General features: G+C 43.5%; 3 protein-coding genes across 5 annotated transcripts; all 3 read right to left on the bottom strand.

Moving 5' to 3' along the window:
* Nucleotides 1-15: 15 nt before the first annotated feature.
* On the bottom strand, nucleotides 16-6,666 carry LOC128615878 (uncharacterized). Its single transcript, XM_053638259.1, has 13 exons — nucleotides 6,591-6,666; nucleotides 4,854-6,349; nucleotides 4,604-4,738; nucleotides 4,309-4,438; nucleotides 4,032-4,160; nucleotides 3,733-3,837; nucleotides 3,466-3,629; nucleotides 3,197-3,347; nucleotides 2,513-3,076; nucleotides 1,947-2,041; nucleotides 1,684-1,810; nucleotides 1,450-1,556; nucleotides 16-1,276 (listed from the first exon to the last, which is right to left on the bottom strand). Exons 1-13 carry the CDS (start codon nucleotides 6,664-6,666, stop codon nucleotides 1,070-1,072), a joined length of 3,486 nt encoding a protein of 1,161 aa, XP_053494234.1. The 3' UTR covers nucleotides 16-1,069.
* Nucleotides 6,634-15,747, bottom strand: grnb (granulin b). 2 transcript variants are annotated; one of them, XR_008388754.1, is made up of 14 exons: nucleotides 15,651-15,747; nucleotides 14,725-14,785; nucleotides 14,074-14,214; nucleotides 13,756-13,893; nucleotides 13,399-13,494; nucleotides 13,155-13,296; nucleotides 12,706-12,797; nucleotides 12,303-12,590; nucleotides 11,849-12,076; nucleotides 11,498-11,740; nucleotides 10,509-10,754; nucleotides 10,177-10,410; nucleotides 8,032-9,925; nucleotides 6,634-6,697 (listed from the first exon to the last, which is right to left on the bottom strand). XR_008388754.1 is itself a non-coding variant. In XM_053651976.1 (13 exons), exons 3-13 carry the CDS (start codon nucleotides 14,212-14,214, stop codon nucleotides 9,815-9,817), a joined length of 1,959 nt encoding a protein of 652 aa, XP_053507951.1. In that variant the 5' UTR covers nucleotides 14,725-14,785; nucleotides 15,651-15,747; the 3' UTR covers nucleotides 6,922-9,814. The 2 variants fall into 2 exon arrangements, 1 of the variants encoding a protein (XP_053507951.1); XM_053651976.1 differs by lacking the exon at nucleotides 6,634-6,697 and having other exon boundaries at nucleotides 6,922-9,925.
* Nucleotides 15,748-16,052: 305 nt separating this feature from the next.
* On the bottom strand, nucleotides 16,053-21,293 carry pus3 (pseudouridylate synthase 3). 2 transcript variants are annotated; one of them, XM_053651807.1, is made up of 7 exons: nucleotides 21,193-21,293; nucleotides 20,033-20,441; nucleotides 19,055-19,329; nucleotides 18,796-18,979; nucleotides 18,511-18,620; nucleotides 18,137-18,315; nucleotides 16,053-18,042 (listed from the first exon to the last, which is right to left on the bottom strand). In XM_053651807.1, exons 2-7 carry the CDS (start codon nucleotides 20,420-20,422, stop codon nucleotides 17,762-17,764), a joined length of 1,419 nt encoding a protein of 472 aa, XP_053507782.1. In that variant the 5' UTR covers nucleotides 20,423-20,441; nucleotides 21,193-21,293; the 3' UTR covers nucleotides 16,053-17,761. The 2 variants fall into 2 exon arrangements, with proteins under 2 accessions (XP_053507782.1, XP_053507697.1); XM_053651722.1 differs by having other exon boundaries at nucleotides 20,033-20,426.
* Between the last annotated feature and the right edge of the window lie 109 nt (nucleotides 21,294-21,402).

Genomic DNA, 21,402 nt, shown 5'->3' with positions numbered 1-21,402 from the left:
CATTTAATTGAAGGAGGGGGATAAACTAACGAGCTCAAACATCCCAAAGAGTTCTAGCGATCAGGTTTCACTATTAGCTCCTTAAAACAAAAGAACAACAGCCTCTTTTCTTAATATTTTCCAGGGACTCAGGATTGTTTAGTTCTGGTCTGTTTCTTGCTGAACTCGTGAAGCAGTATAATCCCTTTTAAACTAAGCTGTGAATGATTCTCTATATAACAGTAGGTTTTAACTCACCCTTAAACTTTGGAATAGTGTTGGAACGCTTTATGAATGCAGACTGAAATTGTTGTGGTTTTTTGTTTTTGTTTATTCTTTTAGTTATTGAGTTTCTTATCGTGTTACATATACTTTCCGTAATACAAACGTATAGTTATTTTTTTTTAATTGGTTATACATTTTTTTTTAAATGGGCTATATCATAAATCTTGTCCAAAGTACAGACAGCAGAAATACTTTTTTGTACAAAAATGTGACTTTTATACTATGGCAACAAATAAAATTCGAATCAGCCATCAATGAAAAGTGAACCAGTGCAGGAAATAAGTGCTGGTCACATCAAAGCCTTGTACCTGGATATTATGAGCTACTCAGGCTTCCTAAATATAAATACTGATTAACAATATGGATAACTAGCATATTCACAGGACCCTCATCTAAAAAAATATATTTTTTTAAATTAAAGATGAGGTTTGTCATCTTAAAGTGTTTCTAGACTTGTAATAAATCATATAATCTCAAAGATGCATTGATTCACAAGATGTAAATTACAACCGTGCAATGAATCTGGAAATATTATTTGTTACAGAATTCTTTTTACATATTTCTGGCCCAGAAAAAATAAAAATAAAAATAATAGAGGACCAGGGTCAGCAGGGAAAGGGACAGCTCCTCATTGGACTTGTAATTTATCTCGAAAGCACCAGAGGGCGCTAAATTATAACCCCGCTACTTTAAGAGTATCGATAGTTGTAATACTTTTATGGTGCATGTTTGCTCTGGTAAAAACAAAACAAATAAAATTAGCACATAACTGAAGCGAAGAAAGGGAATGTAGTGTGAATAGGCTTCAGGCTGCTAGAGTGGAGCAGGTGTCCGATTGCAGTCCGTCAACTTCTTGCGTCTCCATTTTTCCGTCTCGGATCCTCCAGGTCCAGTTGGTGCTGTTGTCCGGAGCAGGGACGCACAGCAACCACATGCGGGACTCCAGAACCTCGGTGTCAGGGGAGACTAGCTTCCCGTCCAGCGTGGCTAAACTGAACGCTCTCATCGAGATCTTTTATTAAACACAACGAGACGCCATGTTAGCCTTGTCATGTGCTCAATGATTAGGTGTCGAATGGATGTCCCATTTGATATTTGATTTCATAGCAATACAAACGTACATGTGGCAAAAACACGGCATGAATTTAAATTCAGTTAACATTTTGCTCAAATCAGACTCCTCACCTGTGCACTTATACCTATGGCAACGTGACCCAGCTTCACCTTTAGTCTCTCTCTGATCCTAAAAGTATCCCCACTCACATCCTCCACCCAGATATCCACCCCGAGGCCTACACACAAACACACACAGTCACCGAAAGTTAGATTTCATGAATGCTTAGTGTTCTCACTAAACAGTTAGTTGTTTTAGAATAGATATACAGTAAAAAATATTACCTGATCAACTGGCAACCTTACCTTCAAAGCTGCAAGAAGGCGGCCGATTGGTAGAGACAGACCAATCCAGGTTCAAGCTTCGCTCGTCTGTAAGACTGCTGTAGGAGGAGAACACGCCGGAGCTCAGGTCATCTGACCAATCAGAAACCTTTAAGGAAAAACCAAAATGGTTGAAATGGATTGAGTTGAGACAGAGAGAGAGATAGATTGAGAGAGAGAGAGAGAGAGAGAGAGAGAGAGAGAGAGAGAGAGAGAGAGGACACCTGGCAACCTGAGATGTTCACCTTTTCAGTAAGATCGGCGTCAGAAGTGCAGACGCTGCGATGGCAGGTGAGAGTTAATCTGGAGTTTTGCTCACACAAGTTAATGTGATTTAAACCTGTTAAGGCACAAACATCAAAACAAATAATAAACACAGACAGAGTAACCTCTCCAAAACAAGAACTTCTAGAACTTTCCAATACCGCTAAGAGTAAATAGTCATCTATCATAGAGGCCGGAATTGTGAGGATCTTTTTCGAAATAATATGGTTAAATAGTAACGTATTTTAAATCGTTATTGTCAAGTTGAACAACCGCATCCCAAACTTCGATTATAAGGGCGTCTCGAACTTTTTTTTCCAGTTCTTTTCCCACTACAGGGAGATATTGAGATAAGTATAGAAATTCCTGATCATGCTAAGTGCACATAAAATGCAGAAGTGGTTGATTAAGATTAGCTTGAAAACTGCTGAAGTATTCCTTGAAAAAGCAACAAGGCGAAACAAAGGGGGCCAAGCACTCACTGGGATAAGGAAGTGAACGCCGCTCATGAAAGCACAATTTATTTAGGTGTTCAGGTTTAACTCACTTGTCATCGCAGAGGGCGTGCACTCGTCCTCCATTTCAGACCACTCATCTCCACCGTGTCGCCGTTCGGAACCGCAGAGGATCTGCAGGCGGCGAAACGGCTCCCACTCGTCCTCGCTGCCCAGCTCCCTCAAACTCCCCAAATCACTCTCCAGCTCTTCATCGCTCTCTCCTTCCTCTTCATTCCTATTCTCCACATCTGCCCTGTCTCTCCATTGTTCTTCTGAGGAGCTCTGCATCTCTTTGTCGGTGTCTTTCTCATCTTCAGAAAGTGTGTAATTGTCTCTCAATCCCCAGTACTTTTCCATCCATCTTTCCGTCCCTCCATCGCCGTGCTCATCTTCTGAATCCGTCCCGTCCTCCTCAGCTGCTCGTTCTCTCCACCCGCTGACCCACTGGATTCTGGGAGCGGAGAGCTCTGGCTGACTAGGGAGTGTTGGTATGGAGACAGGGGGCGGGACCGTTGGGGGTTTGGTGAAGACATTGCGTGATTTCATTGGTGGGGAGATCTGAGGGCGGGGCAGAGTCTCCGTGGTTGATTGGACCTGATCAATGAGGCCGCCTACTACACACACACACACACACACACACACACACACACACACACACACACACTTTCAGATCCTATCCATAAAGTCTAAGTAACATCATCAACCAGGTAACCGTATGTCTGAACTCCACCGACATGCTCGCAGAGCTCTGCTGCTTTTCTCCAGCAGCTCCCTGGCCGAGACCCTCTCTCTCGGCTCCTTGACCAGTCCCCCTCTGATGACATCGCAGGTCAAGGGGTCACAGCCGGCCGGAATCTCCCACAGAGGGGCCGGCTCACTCACGATCTGTACGACATTTGTTAAGAATCAACTCAAAGATACAAAGCTACAGGAAAATGTGTCTCGGCTTGAACAAAAACGAAGCATTAATTTCTGATCGGTTCTGTTGGTCGGGGACTCTTACTTTCAGGCAGAGCGGGTGTGTGAAGTAGCGTGTCCACGGCTGATGGCCGCTGAGCATGTGCAGCAACATACAACAGCTACTCCAGACGTCTGCTTTGTCTGAGCGAGGATCTCCCCGTGCCACCTCGGGAGACATATGGCTCTCGGTGCCACGCAGACCATTACCTAAAACATTATTCAAACACAAACACACACACAGTACTGTTACTTGTTGCTTTGGAATGCAGCTTAAGCGTGTGTGTGTGTGTGTGTATGTGCAGTGTGTTACCTCTGAAGGTTTTGGTGCTGTATCCGGTCCGGTCCAGCATCTCAGATAATCCAAAATCACACAAGAAACACTCCGTCTTGTCCTTCGAAAGCAAAACGTTGTCCACTACACACACACGCGCACACACACACACACACAATTCTTTAATAAATTTAAACAATGGCAATCGTTAGCAGTTAATGCAGTATAAGAGGAATCATGTCATAACAGAACACGAGGGGTTAAACACTATAGCCACTATAGCTTTAATATTCCATTAAAACTCAATCATTCATGGTGATGTCATGTGGAACGCTCACCTTTAACATCCAGGTGAATCACCTTTCTGCTGTGTAGATGTTCCAGAGCCTGCAGCACCTGACAGTGATAATAAAGAGCCAAATCTTCAGCAAAACGCCCTCTCGCTTTTAGGAACTGCGCCAACGAGCCTGCAAAGGCGGCGTGAAAAAGAATTTCAGGGATTGCTTGATGGTGTTTCATGCCAGAATGTGGCTCATTATGTGGCTCATAAAACATGGCTCCCTGGTTCCGGTGCCGCTTATAAGGACTTGCTGTAAGCAAGATCTCAGAATGTACCCGTTTTAAGGTCCATGAAGAGGACAACATTGAGGCCCTCTCGCACAACCCCGTAGAGCTGAAGGACACGCGGCGAGTCCAACCTGCTCCACGTTCCCACTTCCTCCCAGCTGAAACTGCTCAGAGGAATCTGTAGACAGTTAGTTTAGTGGATGGTGTAAGAGAATAAACACCAGAAGAATGCATATATAAGGAACAAAACACTCCATGACATGCTGTTATAGGAAAATAAACACCACCACCACACAGTTACACTGTTAGCACCCCAAAATTCATTTTCCAGAGATGATCTTACCCTTTTGGCAGCGCATGTAAACCCAGTTTGTTTGTCACGCACGCTGAACACGTCTCCATACGATCCATTCTGTACATGGCGAAGCACGGAATAGTCCTGGCCTTCCCGATATTCCGAGTTCTTCGCCTGTAGAAACTAGTAACATTGTGAATTAGTCTTCGTAAAGATTATTTCATCGTAAAGATCATTTCTGAAAGGTTCCACACAAGTATAAAATATATTTTTTTTCAAATGATATGCAAGTTTTTACCATTTGTGGATGAAAAAGAAAGCCTTTGTTTATCTTTACTTTTTCTTGATTTCTATCATGCGCCGTCTCTTTCATCATCTCGTGGAAAAATGGTGTGACGCGACGGCGATCAGGATGAGTCACGACGCCCTGAAGTTTCCTCAAAGTTAGCTCAGAATAGTCCTTAAAATCAAAAAAGTAGTCATGCTCGTTAATCCTGTAACAGACTGTATCACTACGTTCAGGAAAAGCATTGTAGAGGTCACAGGAAGCCTCATCAAAATGGCCGTCTCGCGAGTCACACTGTCTTGCCTCAAAATGGCCAACAGGTAAGTCATGGCGCCCTGCCTCGAAATGCCCGACTGGCGAGTTATGATGCCCTGCCTCAAAATGGCGCACTAGAGAGTCACAGCCTCTTGAACGAAAATGGCCTACCAGAGAGTCACAGTATCCTGCGTCAAAATGGCCGACTGGAGAGTCACGGTGTCTTACGTCAAAATGGGTGACCGGAGAGAGACAGTGACCTGCGTCAAAATGGGTGACCGGAGAGAAACAGTGTCCTGCGTCAAAATGACCGACCTGAGAGAGACAATGACCTGCGTCAAAATGGGTGACCGGAGAGAAACAGTGTCCTGCGTCAAAATGACCGACCTGAGAGAGACAATGACCTCCGTCAAAATGGGTGACCGGAGAGTCACGGTGTCCTGTGTCAAAATGTCCCACTGGAGAGTCACAGTGTCCTGGCTTGAAATGGCTGACTGGCAAGTCATGGTATCCTCGCTCAAAATGGCTGTCAAAAGCAGACGAGCCATGTTGTTCTGTGGTGGAGATTGAGGATTCTAAATCATAGTCCATGATATAACCAGAGGCGGCAGAGCCTGAACATGATGAGGCAGAGCCCCACTGTGCCTTAGTAAAGCTGTAGACCAAGTTGCATGAGTCTGTGTCAGAGTCAAAGCTCCACTCCCAGTCGGCATTAACGCAGCTTGAATCCGAGTCACAGTCACTTCTGAAGGACTCGCTGTCGCAGGAAGAATCCGATCCGAACAAGGCTTCTATGCTGCTGCCTAATTTCTCAGGCTCTGATCCGGCCTCTCGCGTGACACCACGAGTTTTCTCGACCTCTGTATAGAGACAAAAAAAGCCCCCATTTTGCGATACACTAGAACAGGAAGTGTCGCAACATTCGATGCTTTCAGCATTAATGTACACAGATTCTGCCTGAGAACTGAGCTCTGGAGATCCTCCAACGCTGGTGTAAATATCAGAGCAGCAGCTCACTTCAGACCTACTGCACCAAGGTTTCTCAATGGGGACCCGCCTCTCCTCACCCATCTTTAGAGATTTCTTTCTTGCACTAGTCCTCCAGAGGGGTCGCCCAAATTCAGAGCGCTCTTTTTGCCTCCTTGCCCCTTCCTTGAGTGTTTTAGGAAGCGTTCTACGGAAAGGAGCAACACGTTGGGGTTGAAGCAGGCCGTGATCCACACTGGATGGACAGAATTCTTGACACTGCTCAGCTGCAATAGAGGAAATGTTTACAATTAACAACTAGACTAACCCCGCCCATTTTTTTTACTCCTTCATCGTTAGCTACATTTACCGCATCTCTGACGCCAACCATCTTCGGTGCAATAGTACTGCGTTCCTTCAATTACAGCTGTACCACACCAATTTTTTTAGTACTGCTTTAACATTCATCCACACCTGGCACGACAATACCCACACCTACACCTCTACACCCATTTATTTTCTCCATACCCTCTGCCTGGGCAATCACGGTTGTAATTCCAGTTTCCTCCTCATTGCTTTTCTGCGTTAGAGACTCGGATTCCATCGCGGTTAAGGAATCGTCGTCCTCTTCGTTACTAAGTACAAAAGAGATAAAGAAGCGTGGAAGTGATACAAGTGTAGGTCATTATTATTATTTACCTCTTATAAACAAACCCGCTTTCCCATTCATCGGTTTACCACTTATCGGGTGCGAGACCATTTTATGCGAATGCGAGATAAAATTATCGGTTGAGAAATAACAGTGAATGTGCACATTTTTATGCAAAACGCGACCTAGCGAACACGCGGGCATTTAACGCAAGTGTGGGTTAAGATTAGCAAACGGGAGAGCGTTTTATGCAAACATGAGGTAAAACTTGCAAGAGCGTTGTAGGTTTGTATGCGGATTCGCGGCAAAAGTAGCGAACGCGAGAGTCTTTTTTACGCAAACGTGGGCTACGGATAACAAACGCAAAAGCATTTAACGCAAACACAATCGGTCAAATTAGCCATCGTGAGCGTGGTGTTTTATGCCGACGACGGTTCAAACTAGCAAACGCGAGAGCTTTTTATGCAGGTTTGAAAGGCAGGACGAAGGAACGCGAGAATAATTTCATGTAAACGTGAGCACCAACACATAGCGAACGCAAAAGCACGTTAAGCATAAAACTACTGAACGGGAGAGCATTTTACGCGAACGTGGAGTAAAACGAATAAACACGAGAACAGCGTGTGAAAGCGTTTCATGTGAATGTAAGTTAATACGAGTATGCATTTTATGCGAATGAAAGAGGTAGAACTTGCAAATGTGAGAGCGCATGTGTGTGTGAGTGAGAGAGAGAACAAGCAGATAGTGGGATCAGAGCCGGGGTGTATTAATAGCAGAGACATTTTGGTGCAAGCAGCAGCTTGTGCCTCAGCTGCTTCAGTCACTCTCTCGGTTTCCAGTGGACAGCTACACTTTTCCTCTGCGATCATACCATCATATCGCACCTCTCACGCACTCCTACCAGCTGTCTTACACTCCTGATCTCCTTCTCATCATCCTTTGAAGTTCAACCCCCTTCTTCTCCCAGCAGTCTCTCCATATTAACGGCACTTCAAGGACTTCAAGCTTGTACGCTCTCATCAATATAAACAGGTTTGATATGAGCTCATGAGACAGAATTGATCACTGTTTTCTTCTTCTTCTTCTTTTTTTTAAATAGAATGCCAAACAAGGTTTTGATGCATCATTAATGTCTATGTTAGTACAAAATCATCATGTAATTCTTTGAAAATTAAGAAGTACCCCCAACTCCTTACCTGTTACGAGGTATTACACACTTGAGGATAATTACATATTTAATAAAAAGGTGCATATTAAATCGATAATATTAACACTAGACGTATAAAATGACATTTACGTGTAATCATATTATGGACGTACCGGTGGAAAGAGCCCATTTGTTCAGTTTGGATTCTTCTCCTCGAGTTATAGCTACATGAACACACTCTTCTCGCAGTTCATTCACTCTGAAAGTGTGTTCGCCGGCAAGAGCAAGAAATACACACACACACACACACACACACACACACACACACACACATATACACACGCGCACGCAAAAGTATACACCCACGCTGTCCTAGTGGAACTTAATCCCACTGGCTCACAGACACCAGGAAAGTGCGCGTCAGATGAACTACATGCTTAACTATATTCATAAACAAGTTCAAAACACTAATACAACTCTATTATTCACTTCGTATCACTGTTTTACATCATCATGCTGGTTTTCTCTGCTTTGTAGACTTAATCGACATTATCTCGTCCTCCCCAGGGTCTCGTCAAAGCCGCCCCCAGATATTCCATCCATCCATCCATCCATCCTCAGCGAGATGACTCGCATACCGCCGTGTTTCATAACTCATCTCACAGACCAATCAGCAGGAGACACGCGCCGCAGCACAAATCGCCCGGGGATTCTGTTTACCAAAAACAGTCGTAAAGAAAAATCCATTTCAAACTGTTTATTATTTCCACATTCTTCAGGAAAAAAAAAAAAAAAAAAGAACAATTAAAATACAAAAAAGGAAAGAAAAAAAAAAATACATCAAAAGCTTGATTTAAACCATATAGATAACCTGCCCTAATCACCAAGTTAGATAAAAATTCCGTAATTTTTTTTTAAAAAAAGTCAGCTATTTAAGTGGGAAAACAACAAATTCTACCTTTTCTTTTTAAACTAAGTATGTTTGAGCTGTGATCCTGCCCTTAAAAATCTTAAAATGAAGCAAACGTTCCATCACGCAATCAGAGGCAATCGAGCCAGCGAATAGACTAACCAAATAACCACAAATTTAAAAACATCAACAAAAAAAAAAATTGAAAAATACAGCAAAAGATGAACAAACAGTCCAGATTGTAAACGTTTCCTAAATCAAAAGACATTTTCTTTCATCAGTACAGCTCGAAAAGGCAACAGCGGACGACTCGTCCGAATAAAAACAGGCTACTAAGATTACGCTGGATGACTCTAGGGGTCCAAGCACGAAAGTACGCCGCCTGATGCGATTTCAGTCCTCGGGTCTGGGGTATTTTCCACTATTAAAAAAGTGAACGGTGGTCACGTTTGTATTTTTTAACGCTAACTTATCTCTTACTCGGGAGTTTTGTGCTCGGGGAACTGAAAGCTGCGACGATTTGTCGGATCGTGCGGCGGTTAGATATACATTCGGTTCCGTCTCGGTGACTTAACTTCAGAATGTTTTCGTTTAAAAAAATAAAAAATAAAATAATTTTTTAAAAAAAAAGCACGCAGGGTCTTTCTACGTGAGGCGTTTCATATCTGAGGAGAAATTATAAAGAAAAAAAAAAAAGAAGATAAATTTTTCCTTACAAAGTAACCTTTCCTTACAAGAAAAGGTTTTCCGTGCATGGAAACCAGACGGCACAATCCGCATACGAATAAACTAAATATAAACTCTGCAAAACAAAACTTGGAGCGATTCAGTGTTGAGAAAACAGGAAATTTGTCAGTGTCACTGCTTCGATGTCAGTTTTTTAAAAAATTTTATAGGCTGGAGATGGCGAAAACATCTCTCAGCATTCGTAGTTACTAGAACACAACGACAACAAAAAACCCTAAACACAACTACAGTACGCTGTATAGTCTTTCATCCCGATTTGGGCGGCATTGTAAGCTCATTCGTGGCGTGACGACGTTCCTCTACAGCGAATTGTCCCACCACGTGAGCGGAGACGCCTTAGTGCAACGGTTTTCAGGGTCGCAGGTGTATCCCTTAGGGCAACAGTGCTTCATGTCCTTACAGCACACCGCCTAGAGGAGAAAAAAAAGAAGAGAAAAACCATTACCTCTGATTGTTACAAAGCGCTTACACCGGAGACTCCTTCCATAAACGTCTCCTGACGGAAAACTTCACCGCGTCAACGGTTATACGTGTGAAGCAGCTTATGTGGCGCGTTCCTGTGAACGAGCCGTTACTATAGAAACAATAACCTGCTATAGAAAATAAATCTGACCAATCAGATTAGAGAATTCAACAAGGCAGAAATGGTGAAAAACGTTACCTGCTGGAACGGACAGCAGGCCCACTCGGCGTCCGATATTCTACAGCAGGTCTGACTCTTAGAGCAGCGCCTTGTCGCGTCACACCTCGCCTCATTGTCATCGTAGTCGGAGAGTGCGTGTACGAGCGCGAGTGCAGCGGTGTGTGCTGGGGAAGGTTTAACGCAGGTTCCGCTCTGCAGGTCGCAGGTGTAGCCCTGAGGGCAGCAGTGCTCGTGGTCCTCACAGCACACCGCCTACGAAATATTCCATTAAAAAAATGTTTAAAAATCGGACGTTATTAGGCTATTCTTGCCGTGATCGAGCGGTTACTCGAAACCCAACCCAGACATACCTGGGCCAGTGGACAGCAGCCCCACTTCCCTGTCTTTAACCTGCAGCACGTGGTACCCGCGGCACAGCTGGTGGTGTCGTCGCACTTCACGTCCCCGAGGCCGTACGTGACCTCTGACCCTCTGATCACGGCCGGCTGCTTCCTGAACCACGGGGTCTGCAGTTCTCCCTTCACACAGACGGGTTTCTCCTTATCGCAGGTGTAGCCGCTGGGACAGCAGTGATCTCCGTCCCCGCAGCACACGGCCTGCAGACGGACCAGCGGTCATATTTAAAAACAGATTCTCACACATTCCAGAAAATACAAAGATCTAATGCCTGGAAACGTTGAGGTGAATATAGTGAAGATGCTAAAAAGGTTCAAGGAAACACATATGATACAGATTGGATCTAAAATCAAGATAATTACTGTGTAATAACAACAACAACAACAACAACAACAACAACAACAACAATATTAGAAGAAGCGGAAGAAAAAGAATGAGGAAAAAGATATTAGAAGAAGATATAGAAAAACAAGAAGAGGTCAAAGAAAGAGGAGAAGCATGAGAAGATGGAAAATAATGCGAAAAAAGAAGCAGAAGAAAGAGGAGGAGGAAGAGGAGGACAGTGAGAAAGAGACAAAGGTAGAATTAGAGGTATTATAAAATTAGAAGAACAAGAAGAAGAGGTCAAGGGATGAGAAGATGGAAAATAAGAATGCGAAGAAGAACAACAACATGAAAGGAGAAGACGACGACGATGGAAAAGGAAGAAGGAAAGAATAGAGGGTGACAATGCAGATGAAGGGATAAAAAGGAAGAAGGATAAAAAGAAGAAGGAAATGAAGGAAAAGAAGGAGAAGAAAAAGAAAGAACAAGAATATTAGAAGAAGATCTAGAAAAATAAATCAAAAGGATGAGAAGAAGAATATACAGAATAGAATATAATGTAGGCTGCAACAAAAGGAACTATATTGTGTGTGTGTGCGCGAGAGAGAGAGAGAGAGACCTGTGGCAAAGGGCAGCAACCCCACTTGCCGAATTTTGCCATATAGCAGCAGGTGCTGCTCCTGGGGCAGCTGGTCTGGTCATCACACTTGTGTCCGTACTGCGAGGCCGACTCCACACTCAGCGCAGACTGCTTTCTGACCCATGGCATGCTGGGTAGGGAAGTGTGTTCACAGGACTCGTGAGCGACGTCACACTTGTAGCCCTGAGGACAGCAGTGCTCCTGATCTTCACAGCAAACGGCCTGGGAGGAGACCGACGCGTATGATGGTCTGAGAGTAGCTCGTGCATTACTTATACTTGTATACAGTAGACTGTGTGCGTGTGTGTGTGTGTGTGTGTGTGTGTGTACCCGTGGCAGCAGGCAGCAGGCCCAGGTTCCTGATTTATCTTTACAGCAGGTTGTACCCGCTGGACACGCCGAGGTCTCGTCACAGCGCTCGTTCTCGGACACCAGGGCCACGGCGGGAGTCTTGCTCACCCAGGGCACGGTCGATTGGACGCCGTCACACGTCCCCGCCGCCATGTTACACAGCGTGTCATGGGGGCAGCAGTGCAGATGATCCTCACAACACACAGCCTAAAAGAGCGAGAAGAAATAAACGATACACCACAGCGCTGTTCTATCGATATTGTTTCTATAGCAACAGCTCTTTCACAGGGGAGGGGGGGAAAAAAAATTGCTGATGTGCTGAATTGAGTAGAGTTTTATTTAACATCTATGGAAAGAGTAAAATAAATAAATAAAGACATTAACTAAATAAATAAATAAAAGTGGGTGTTTATGTATATACATGTGCACCCACTTGTGGTAGAGGGCAGCATCCCCATGAACCGGACGCCATCCTGCAGCACGTATCATCTTGTGGGCATGAAAATGATGGGTCGCATTTTTGATTGGGGGGTTGTGAAGGACGTTGGAAGGCGGGAACTTTCTTCACCAAGGGAACGGAGTGCGGAAGGTCAACAGGGTCAGCGCAGGTGCCCTCGGACGGGTCACACACTGGCTCGTTGGCCAAGTCGCAGCTGCCGTGTGCAAGGTCACAGGTCGTGCCCTCGGGACAGCAGTGCACGTAATCATTACAGCACACAGCCTTAAAGAAAGAAAAGATCACTGAATTATACAGCCATTAAATAAAAATAAAAAATATATAGACTTTTTTTCCAAGTAAAAAAATTTTTAGCACACAGATACACAAAAATACACACGTTTGGCATCGGGCAACAGCCGTAGCTCCCGTTTGCTAGTTTGCAGCAGGTTGAGTCATCTGGGCACGTGGACACTTTATCTTGACAAGTCACTGGACCAATCACACACACACACACACACACACACACACACACACACACACACACACACACAGTCAAATAAAAGATCAGCAAGCACATGCATGCACACAAAACTGATTCAACTGAATCAAACGAGTGAACGAATCAAAACAAATGACTCATTTGAACTAACTCAAATAACTCGATTCACCAAGACGAATCTACGAAAAGGCTTTCTTGCTAAGCTCGACGTCTTACGGTCATTACTGTCTGGGAACTTCACGGACATCTCCTTCACCGCTGAAAGGCGAATATACAAATACGCGTGCTCGTTATATTCATTAGAGAGCGTTATCAGTGACGGGAGGGGACAGGAAGTGTCATTTTACCTCTTTGTCCTCCTTTGAGGAGGGCGGGAAATTTTCTCAGGAGAGGGGTGGAGCCTAGCATGGCCAATACGCATTTCGAGTGAGTGAGGTCACAGGTCGTGTCCTCGGGACAGCAGTGTAGTTTATCTTCACAACACACCGCCTACACACACACACACACACACACACACACACACACACACCAAGAACTTAGAAAAGTTCATCAGCCGGACAGAGAGACACACATTAAGACAGACCGACGTACATTAGGCATCGGGCAGCAGCCCCAAGTCCCGTCGGGCAACTGGCAGCAGGTCGTGCCATCAGGACATTCAGACTGCTGGTCAGGACACACCACTGCCTGCGAGTGACAAAAAAGGAGATTAATGGATCATTACAAATCAAGTGCTCTTCAAACGGGAGCTGAAGGTGTTTATTAAACCTGCAAATCTGCAATTTATCTGCAACGATAAACGGATAAAAACGACGGCATGTCGTTCACTCCAACACAGTGCAATCCAAATAATAATAATAATAAAGCATAGTGCAAAGAACAATGCTATTAGCGCACGCGTGTGTGTGTGTGTGTGTGTGAGAGAGAGAGAGAGAGAGAGAGAGAGACCTGAGGTAAGGAGGTCTGCTTGGTGGCGACTCTCATCACCCACTCCAGAGTGTGTGTCTTGTTCACACACGTGCCGTGCTCCATGTCACACAGCGTTCCCTCCTGACAGCAGTGCAGGTGATCTGAGCAGCACTCGGCCTGCAACCATACACACACACACACACACACACACACACACACTTACTTAACAGAATGTATAATAATAATAATAATAATAATAATAATAATAATAATAACAACAACAACAACAATAATCTAATCATCATTAATGAATGTTATACATGCACGTCTCTCTTTTTGGCGCACACACACACTTACGTTAGGCAGCGGGCAGCATCCATATCCGCCCGACGGCGTCCAGCAGCAGGTGTTTCCTTCGTCACACATCCCTCCGTCGGGGCAGATGAGAGCGCTGCACACACTCAGCATACACACCAACGCACACACACTCGCACGCATCTGTGAGAGAGACAGACACTTAGTCTTAACATCCACTATTTTTTTTACATTTAAAAAGATACATACTGTTTTGAAGCATTAAACACTAACATCACCTACCGACTCATTCCCCAACATCAATCTAGCTACTTTTGCTGGGGTTCCCCCCCCTAAATTGAACGTCATCACGGAATATAATTTTACATAAAGGGAAAAAAAATATGAAGGAAGGAAGCTTGACGCAGATGAGACAAAAACAGTGATAGATTTTTTAAAGCCTTTGATCTCTTGCTACAGGATATCAATATAAGCTCAAACAAGAGGACACAGTCCAGTGCTTTATCAGAACAGGACACAAGTGTGTGCGTGTGTGTTTCTAAGGGATGATAACGCTCACACCCATGTCGTTTTTTTTTTTCCTGGAAGACAAATTCAGGCGTATTAAATACGCTGTGGTATAAGATATTAGGACCTGGTCGCCATTTGTTCTGCAGAATGTATTAGAAGTGTATGTATGATGTGTACGCTCACCTTTGGTGTCAGTCGACTTGAAGTTCCTACAAACTGAAGACCTTCACATTAAGTCCTTCAACTACACACACACACACACACACACACACACACACTCTCTTCAACCAAATATACATACATTTATAAATTAAATTGGAGAAGATTAGTCTTTTTTCCCCACTAAGATTATATCTAGGATTTTGATATTTGAATGTTTTTAGCCACGCCTTGAGCCCACTCCCTCCCGCCCATACTCACAAAGCCCCGCCCCCTCCATAGTCTGTAAAACGACTGACAGACGGCGTATACAAACACAAACAACCATTACAGACCGGAAGTTAGGTTTTCCAAACAGGTCTTCTCAGCAACTTAATACACTTTTCCAAGCCCACATCTTAATTAATTGTTTTTTTTTCCCCCCATCATGTTCTACAAACATTCCAGCTTATTTGTTCAAATAATAAAAAAAGAAACCAACTATTTCAGTTTTAATACACAATTCTTCTGTATGAAAGTGCAGTGACACAATAATGCCATTTTAAAAGTCTCAACATGAGCCTAAACGAACGTTTTATTCATCTAACGCACTGAATAAACATAAATAATATTGATAAAACTCTTAATACTGTGTAGTATCTCAAAGAAACGCTCAGGGACGCCAAATTCAAGTAACTAGCTAGTTAGAGTCAGCGGCTCGATGCCAAATGGCGTCGTAAGAAACATATAGTGGACTACGTAGTTTCCAGTAAAGCTCGACTTCATGCACTACTTAGTGGTCCTAAATAGGGGTGAAAGTGCCGTTTGGGATGCGCGCGGTGCTTCCGGATAAATCGTGTTGGCTAAATAAGCTAGCTGAATTCGTTCGTTTAAATAAACAAATGAATAAATAAATAAACAACTTCGCGCAACCGTTTCGGTGTATAAAATGGCGTATAAGAATAGCTTACCTGCACGAGCCGTGTATCACGAGCTGTTTGTAAGCCGGAAAAGCGCTGTAGTGGTAAATAAAGAAGCAAGCAATGAGCCTAAGTGCTCACGTGATATATAAACTCTTGTCATGTGACTTCAGAAACAAACAGCCGAAGTCCAAACGGCTCGCGCATGCGTTCGACGGCGCAAGAGAGTTCTAGTTACTTAATTTGCATGACATGAAGATAAAGAACAAACATGGCAGTTATTATTGTTAAAAATACAAAACACAGAATAAGACGTGTTATACTAAAAAAAGGCTAACATAATATAGGCTTTTTTTTATTAAAAGAAAGAATGTAGTCTAGCGCTTACGACATACACTACTTTAATGAAAGGGAGTAGTTTGAGCTGATATTTATTTATTTGTTTTTTTTATTAACACCAAATCATGTTCGAAGTAAATGAGTTGCCTAATAGTTAGGCAAAAAAAAAAAAAACAACAGTCGAGTTAAAATAAATAAATACACGTATGAAATGTACACAATGTTGTTTACTCCACAATGCTAACATTGCTAATACGTGAGGAATGATTTGTGGAAACTTTCACAGGCGCCTCAAACGTCGGTTGGATTTAAAGATGTTGATTTGACCTTAAACACTTTAATAAAAAACCCCTGATGAAAAACCACCAAAACTAAATAGAAATCCTCATATAATTTGTAATGTTCCCTATAGATCTCTGCTGGTAATTTGTTGCCTTCTACTGGTGGCATGTTATGTCTAAGCTCTTAATCTCTTAACAGCTGGTGGTTTGTAATGGTATTTGTAGAGTAAACCATTAGAATTTCTGCAATGATTTCTATTATTTTCGTCAACAGGGATACTTTCAAAAAAAAAAAAAAAGTCCTGTTCTCACTTTTGATACAGCTGCAGTCATACCTTCACTTTAGTTTAAAAAACAAAAACAACAAGAAAACAGTTTGTTACCAAGAAACGTGGAACGAGTAAACTCCGCCATCCTAAAGATTTTCCTGTTCTGCCTCTGACACTGGAGACTCCTTCCATAAACAGCACTGAACGTGTCGGTCAGTTCCTTGTCTTTAAAGCAATACAAGAACTATCTTGTGTGTGAATGCAGTTTAAAAATGGAACTTAAAGCAGCCATTTGTATTTTTCCCCCTTGAAAGTGTTTCCAGCCCTGTAATTATATAATTTGAGAATTACATTAGAATTGTGTGACTTTGCAATGACTAAAACTGGAAGAAATTGAGGGGAAAAACGGTAACGTTTCCATAAAACGTATCTGCATTTTCTTGCCTCTGTTGATATTTTTTTCCAGCCCAGAAAACTGCTCAGCCTCCAACCTGAACAGTGCAGCCCTCTTTTGCCTCTTCACTAAAAATAGTTTTTAAGGCTTTTTCAAAAGGTAATTTTTTTCCATTGCAGTTATAATTTACAGGTAATCGAGAGTTCTAAAATTACATGCTGCTCCTTTAAGTCAAGCAAAGCTAAAGTGATTAAAATGATGATGAGTCTATTTTATTGAATCAAGTGTTCTTTTTTTTTGCCTTTATGAATAAAGCATAACTAGTAACAGAGTCAGTTCAAAACATTTTAATCCAACTGAAAATACACACAGCTGAAAATGATGTTAAGAGATGTACAAATAAAACCTTAAAAGTAAATACACAATTTAAAAAAAAAATATTTTTTTCAAAAAATAAGCAATATGTCAATAATATGTCCTGATCCTCCAGAGCGGGCATTTTTTATTATGCAATACAAGTTCGCCCAACCTTAGCTAGCTTTCTTAGTGAGCTAGCTACTTAACCGAAACTGCTGGAGAGAAAACATTAGTTAGCTAGCTAACCAACCTGCTAGCTGGCTATCATTAGCACAGTTATGCCTTCATAAGATGTTGCTGATCTAGAATAGTAAATGATTTCAAGTCATCAAGTTGAAGAAGTGGGAAGAACCCACTACAATCAAGTGTGTGATTGGATGATTGGATTGAACATAAGCATCGCCCCACCGACTTCTGTGTTTCGAAGCCTTGTAACAAAAGCTGCGACGAACACAAGAGAGAGACCGATCGTCTTATTTTTCATCAGGTGTGCGTCTTAAAAATAAATTTGATAAATGGTTATTACGAGAGATGTAAAGGAATGTTCTTTTGGCTCGGGAGGTTCTCTTCTGCTTCTTCTTGATTTGTGGAGCTTGCTTGATGCGAACGTTTCGACCTCTTGCCCCTGAAGACGGTGCTGCCCTCCTCCCCGCTCTCTCCTTCCTCTCGCTCGAGTCGTCCTCTCTTCACGAAGTGCTGGATCCGCGATTCCAGACTCTCGCAGCACGGCCGCTCCAGCAAGGGGCGATAGTTGCGCTGTCTGGATCCTTCCATGAGGCAACACTGCATAATCTGTGCTTCATCTGTGGATCGAATATGAAACTTGATTTATTTCTGCTCATTAGCTCGCATTGTATGCTGTTAAACACGTGCACACACACACACACACACACACACCCGTGTCTGTGCTCTGCAGGCCGTGGATCATGCCGTGCAACACCTGAGCTTTGACCGCAGTCTGAGTCCAGTGTTGGAGAAGAGAGCCGAGCACGTGGCTGTCCTCTTCAGGCTCGCTAATCCAACTCAGGCCGTCGAAATGGCACTCGTACAACACCAGTGGGTAATCCACTGCCATGCTGAAAAACATATCAGGAACTGATGTTTTGCTGCGTCTCTTAAATGTAATTATAAACAGATAAAAAGTACGTCTTTTTTAATGAATAGGAAATTCATTGGTATATTCCTGTGATACAAAAATAACTAGTATTATTTAAAGACAATAAATCAAGTGACCGTGTGGCAGAGAACGCATTAATCATTAATGGTGTCACCTGTACTGAGGCTTCCTGGGATTGTTCGCAACATCCAGTAACTGATTGATGATCTCTTGTGCTTCCAGCTTCTGGCCAATTAGAAGCAGCACGGCCATCATGCAACGAACCTGCACAGATTTTTAAAAAACACAGGATGTCTGAAAAGTCACACAGTATGACATGATGTCAGAGACGTGACTGGACAACCTATGCTCCCGGTAACAACCAAACCGATCAGTAAGCTAGACGGGAAAGAATGAAAATAATGACACTGTCTAGGATTTGACGAAAGCATGTGCTGACCTGGTGGTACAGGAAGGCGAGACCTTTGACCTCGAACACGTAAAGGCGCTGAGGGTCGGTGGGTGAGGGGTGATCGGGTTCACACGGCCGCACACTAGCCGACGCGATCGTCCTCTGGAACTGCAGAACTCCGTTACCAACGTCCATCTTACACAAGTTCCTGAAGTCATGCGTGCCTTCATATCTGCACAGACAACTGCATTAGAAAACACACAACACAACAACAGGAGATATCTCATTACTCCCTCATTTGCTGTACCGTTTGGCTGCTTCAGCCATGAGTTCTACGTCCAGGTTCCCACGGGGAAAGTAGTACCGGTAGGTTCGGGACTGGCAGTCGAAGCGTGCGCTGAAGCCGCTGGGCGCCGGAGACCAGCTGAGAGCCCGGATGTCTGGAGGAAGGACTCTGTTCAGCATCTTTATGTAAGGCAACTCGGCCGTCGCAGCTCCACTGCCGGCTTTAGGTTCGACCCCAGCAGGAACGGTCACACCCAAACCACTGAACTGACTCGAGCGCAGGTCAATGGATATGACCTAGAACACACAAAGACCTTTGGAAATCTCTATTTCATATACACTTTGTATTTACTTTCTTACCATTTAGGCAATAGTAGAACATAAATTTTTAAGTTTTGAGCCATTTGGGATTCCTTCAACTTCTGGAAGACATGTCACGTGACTGATCAAAAACATGTATCCGCCAATCACTGTAAATCTACTAACTGCTAATAACTGCTGATCAGATTTCAGATCATTTCCGCCATCAACTGTATTTACGATTGATACATCATTGCCCCCTGCTGGATATATTTTGAACTGTAGTGAAGTCCGTAAATATTTTTGTTTCAATAGTGGTTCTGAAAATAAGTATTTCGGTGCTCATTCGGAAACACCAGTGTGTATGCCAAGTCAGTAGAATGCTGTCTGTGCCAGCCCTAGTGTAAATACTATATATAGCATATGTATGACACCTTGGATAATAAAAAGCATACAACCAAGTTCACACGAACAAGAACTATATGCAAGACTGTATAAACCAGGGGCACATGTATACACAAACTGGAACAACTGGGCACAAACACATGGCAACTCAAATAACCAGAACACAAATACACGCCCCATACCGACCCATAATCAAGTCTCTGAGTTGGACCCAATGTATTAATTCCATATGCTTCCTGATCTACCCTAACTCCCACGTTTCCCTTGGACTGAAATCTTGCCCAAGTCGTTGTACCTGTGAGAAAGCGCTGACTCCTTTATCCGTGCGACCGCAGCGGTGGTAATTGGAGCTCTGCCTGTCCTGGATCAGCTTTGTTTTCAGCAGAGCCTCAAACACTCGCGCCTCCACCGTGTTGTCCGTGTTCTCCTGCACAGCGAATCCCTGGTACTGCCAGCCCAGGTACGCTAGGCGCAGCGCAACGTGGCGCCGCGGGTGTGCGGAAAAGTCGAATGCCCTCTTCCCTTTCTTACTGCTCCTTCTGTCCTCCTGGGCCTTCGAGGCCAGCATCGTCCCCTTGGTGCTCTGCTCTCCATCGCTCTTTCCTCTCAGCTGAGCCTTCAGTCGCTCAACTTCCTCCTCCAGCGCCTTCACGCGGGCCTGCAAGGCTTCTTCGGACGTGTTCATGGGGCTGACCAAAGAAAAGCTAAGAGTAAATAAAACTCATCGATAATAAAGGGACAGAGCAGGCAACACAGGCTTCCTATTTCTGGGGTCTCAGGGATAGATAGGTGCTTTGAGTAAGTGACCCTAGGTCGTACACACAGATGTCTCTGTGTGGGTTTCTCCCGGGTTATCCTGGTTTCCTCCCAGCTCCCAGAAACATGCTGATAGGTGCATTATCTACGCCAATTTGCGAAAGAATGTGTGAATGTGTGTGTGTGTGTGTGTGTGTGTGTGTGTGTGTGTGTGTGTGTTCATGGTGCCTTGTGATGGACTTGCATCCCATTCAGGGTGCGTTCATTTATTCCCATCTCGCTCCCAGTATTCCTGGGATAGGCCCAGGGTTCACCGCTTCCTGAAAACGAATGAATGAAATTTGCCAGTTTTCTGAAGAGGCTTGGGGATTAGGACAGAACCCCATTTTCTCCATTAAAAAACGCTTATGGCAGCTTTAATCCCCTCGTGCGTAGTGAGTCCTTTTTAACAGACTTTAATTAATGGAAAAGGAACACAAATCTTGGCCTGTAGATATTTTACAGCAAGTGAATAAAAAATATCGTGTTAGTTGCTGCAAGAAAAGAAAAAAAAACAAAACAGGCAAATAAAGGCTTAATAAAGTAACATTACTCCTTTGGGCTTCATTTAATTAATGAAATATACACAGTCACAAACCAACAAGAGCACACTGATCACAACTAACTTCACTTTCCCTCACAATATGTTAATTTTCTCACCTTAAAAAGCACTAAAGATGAGATTTCTGCATCACGTCACCGCTGAAACAGCTGTAAATAAAGCAAAACTACACAAGCACGTTATTTGTAATCCACGCGAGCAACACACACAGCCTACAATTTGTATACACCAAATAACCGCCTGTTAGAAATATTAGTGCACTAGGTAGGGTGCGTTAACGCTATAAGACGCTGTTCACGTAAATAGGG

The sequence above is a fragment of the Ictalurus furcatus genome, chromosome 1, assembly GCF_023375685.1.
Source record: "Ictalurus furcatus strain D&B chromosome 1, Billie_1.0, whole genome shotgun sequence".
Taxonomy (NCBI): Eukaryota; Metazoa; Chordata; class Actinopteri; order Siluriformes; family Ictaluridae; genus Ictalurus; species Ictalurus furcatus.
Note: the sequence above shows the minus strand (reverse complement) of the source record. Positions and strands in the feature narration are given on the sequence as shown.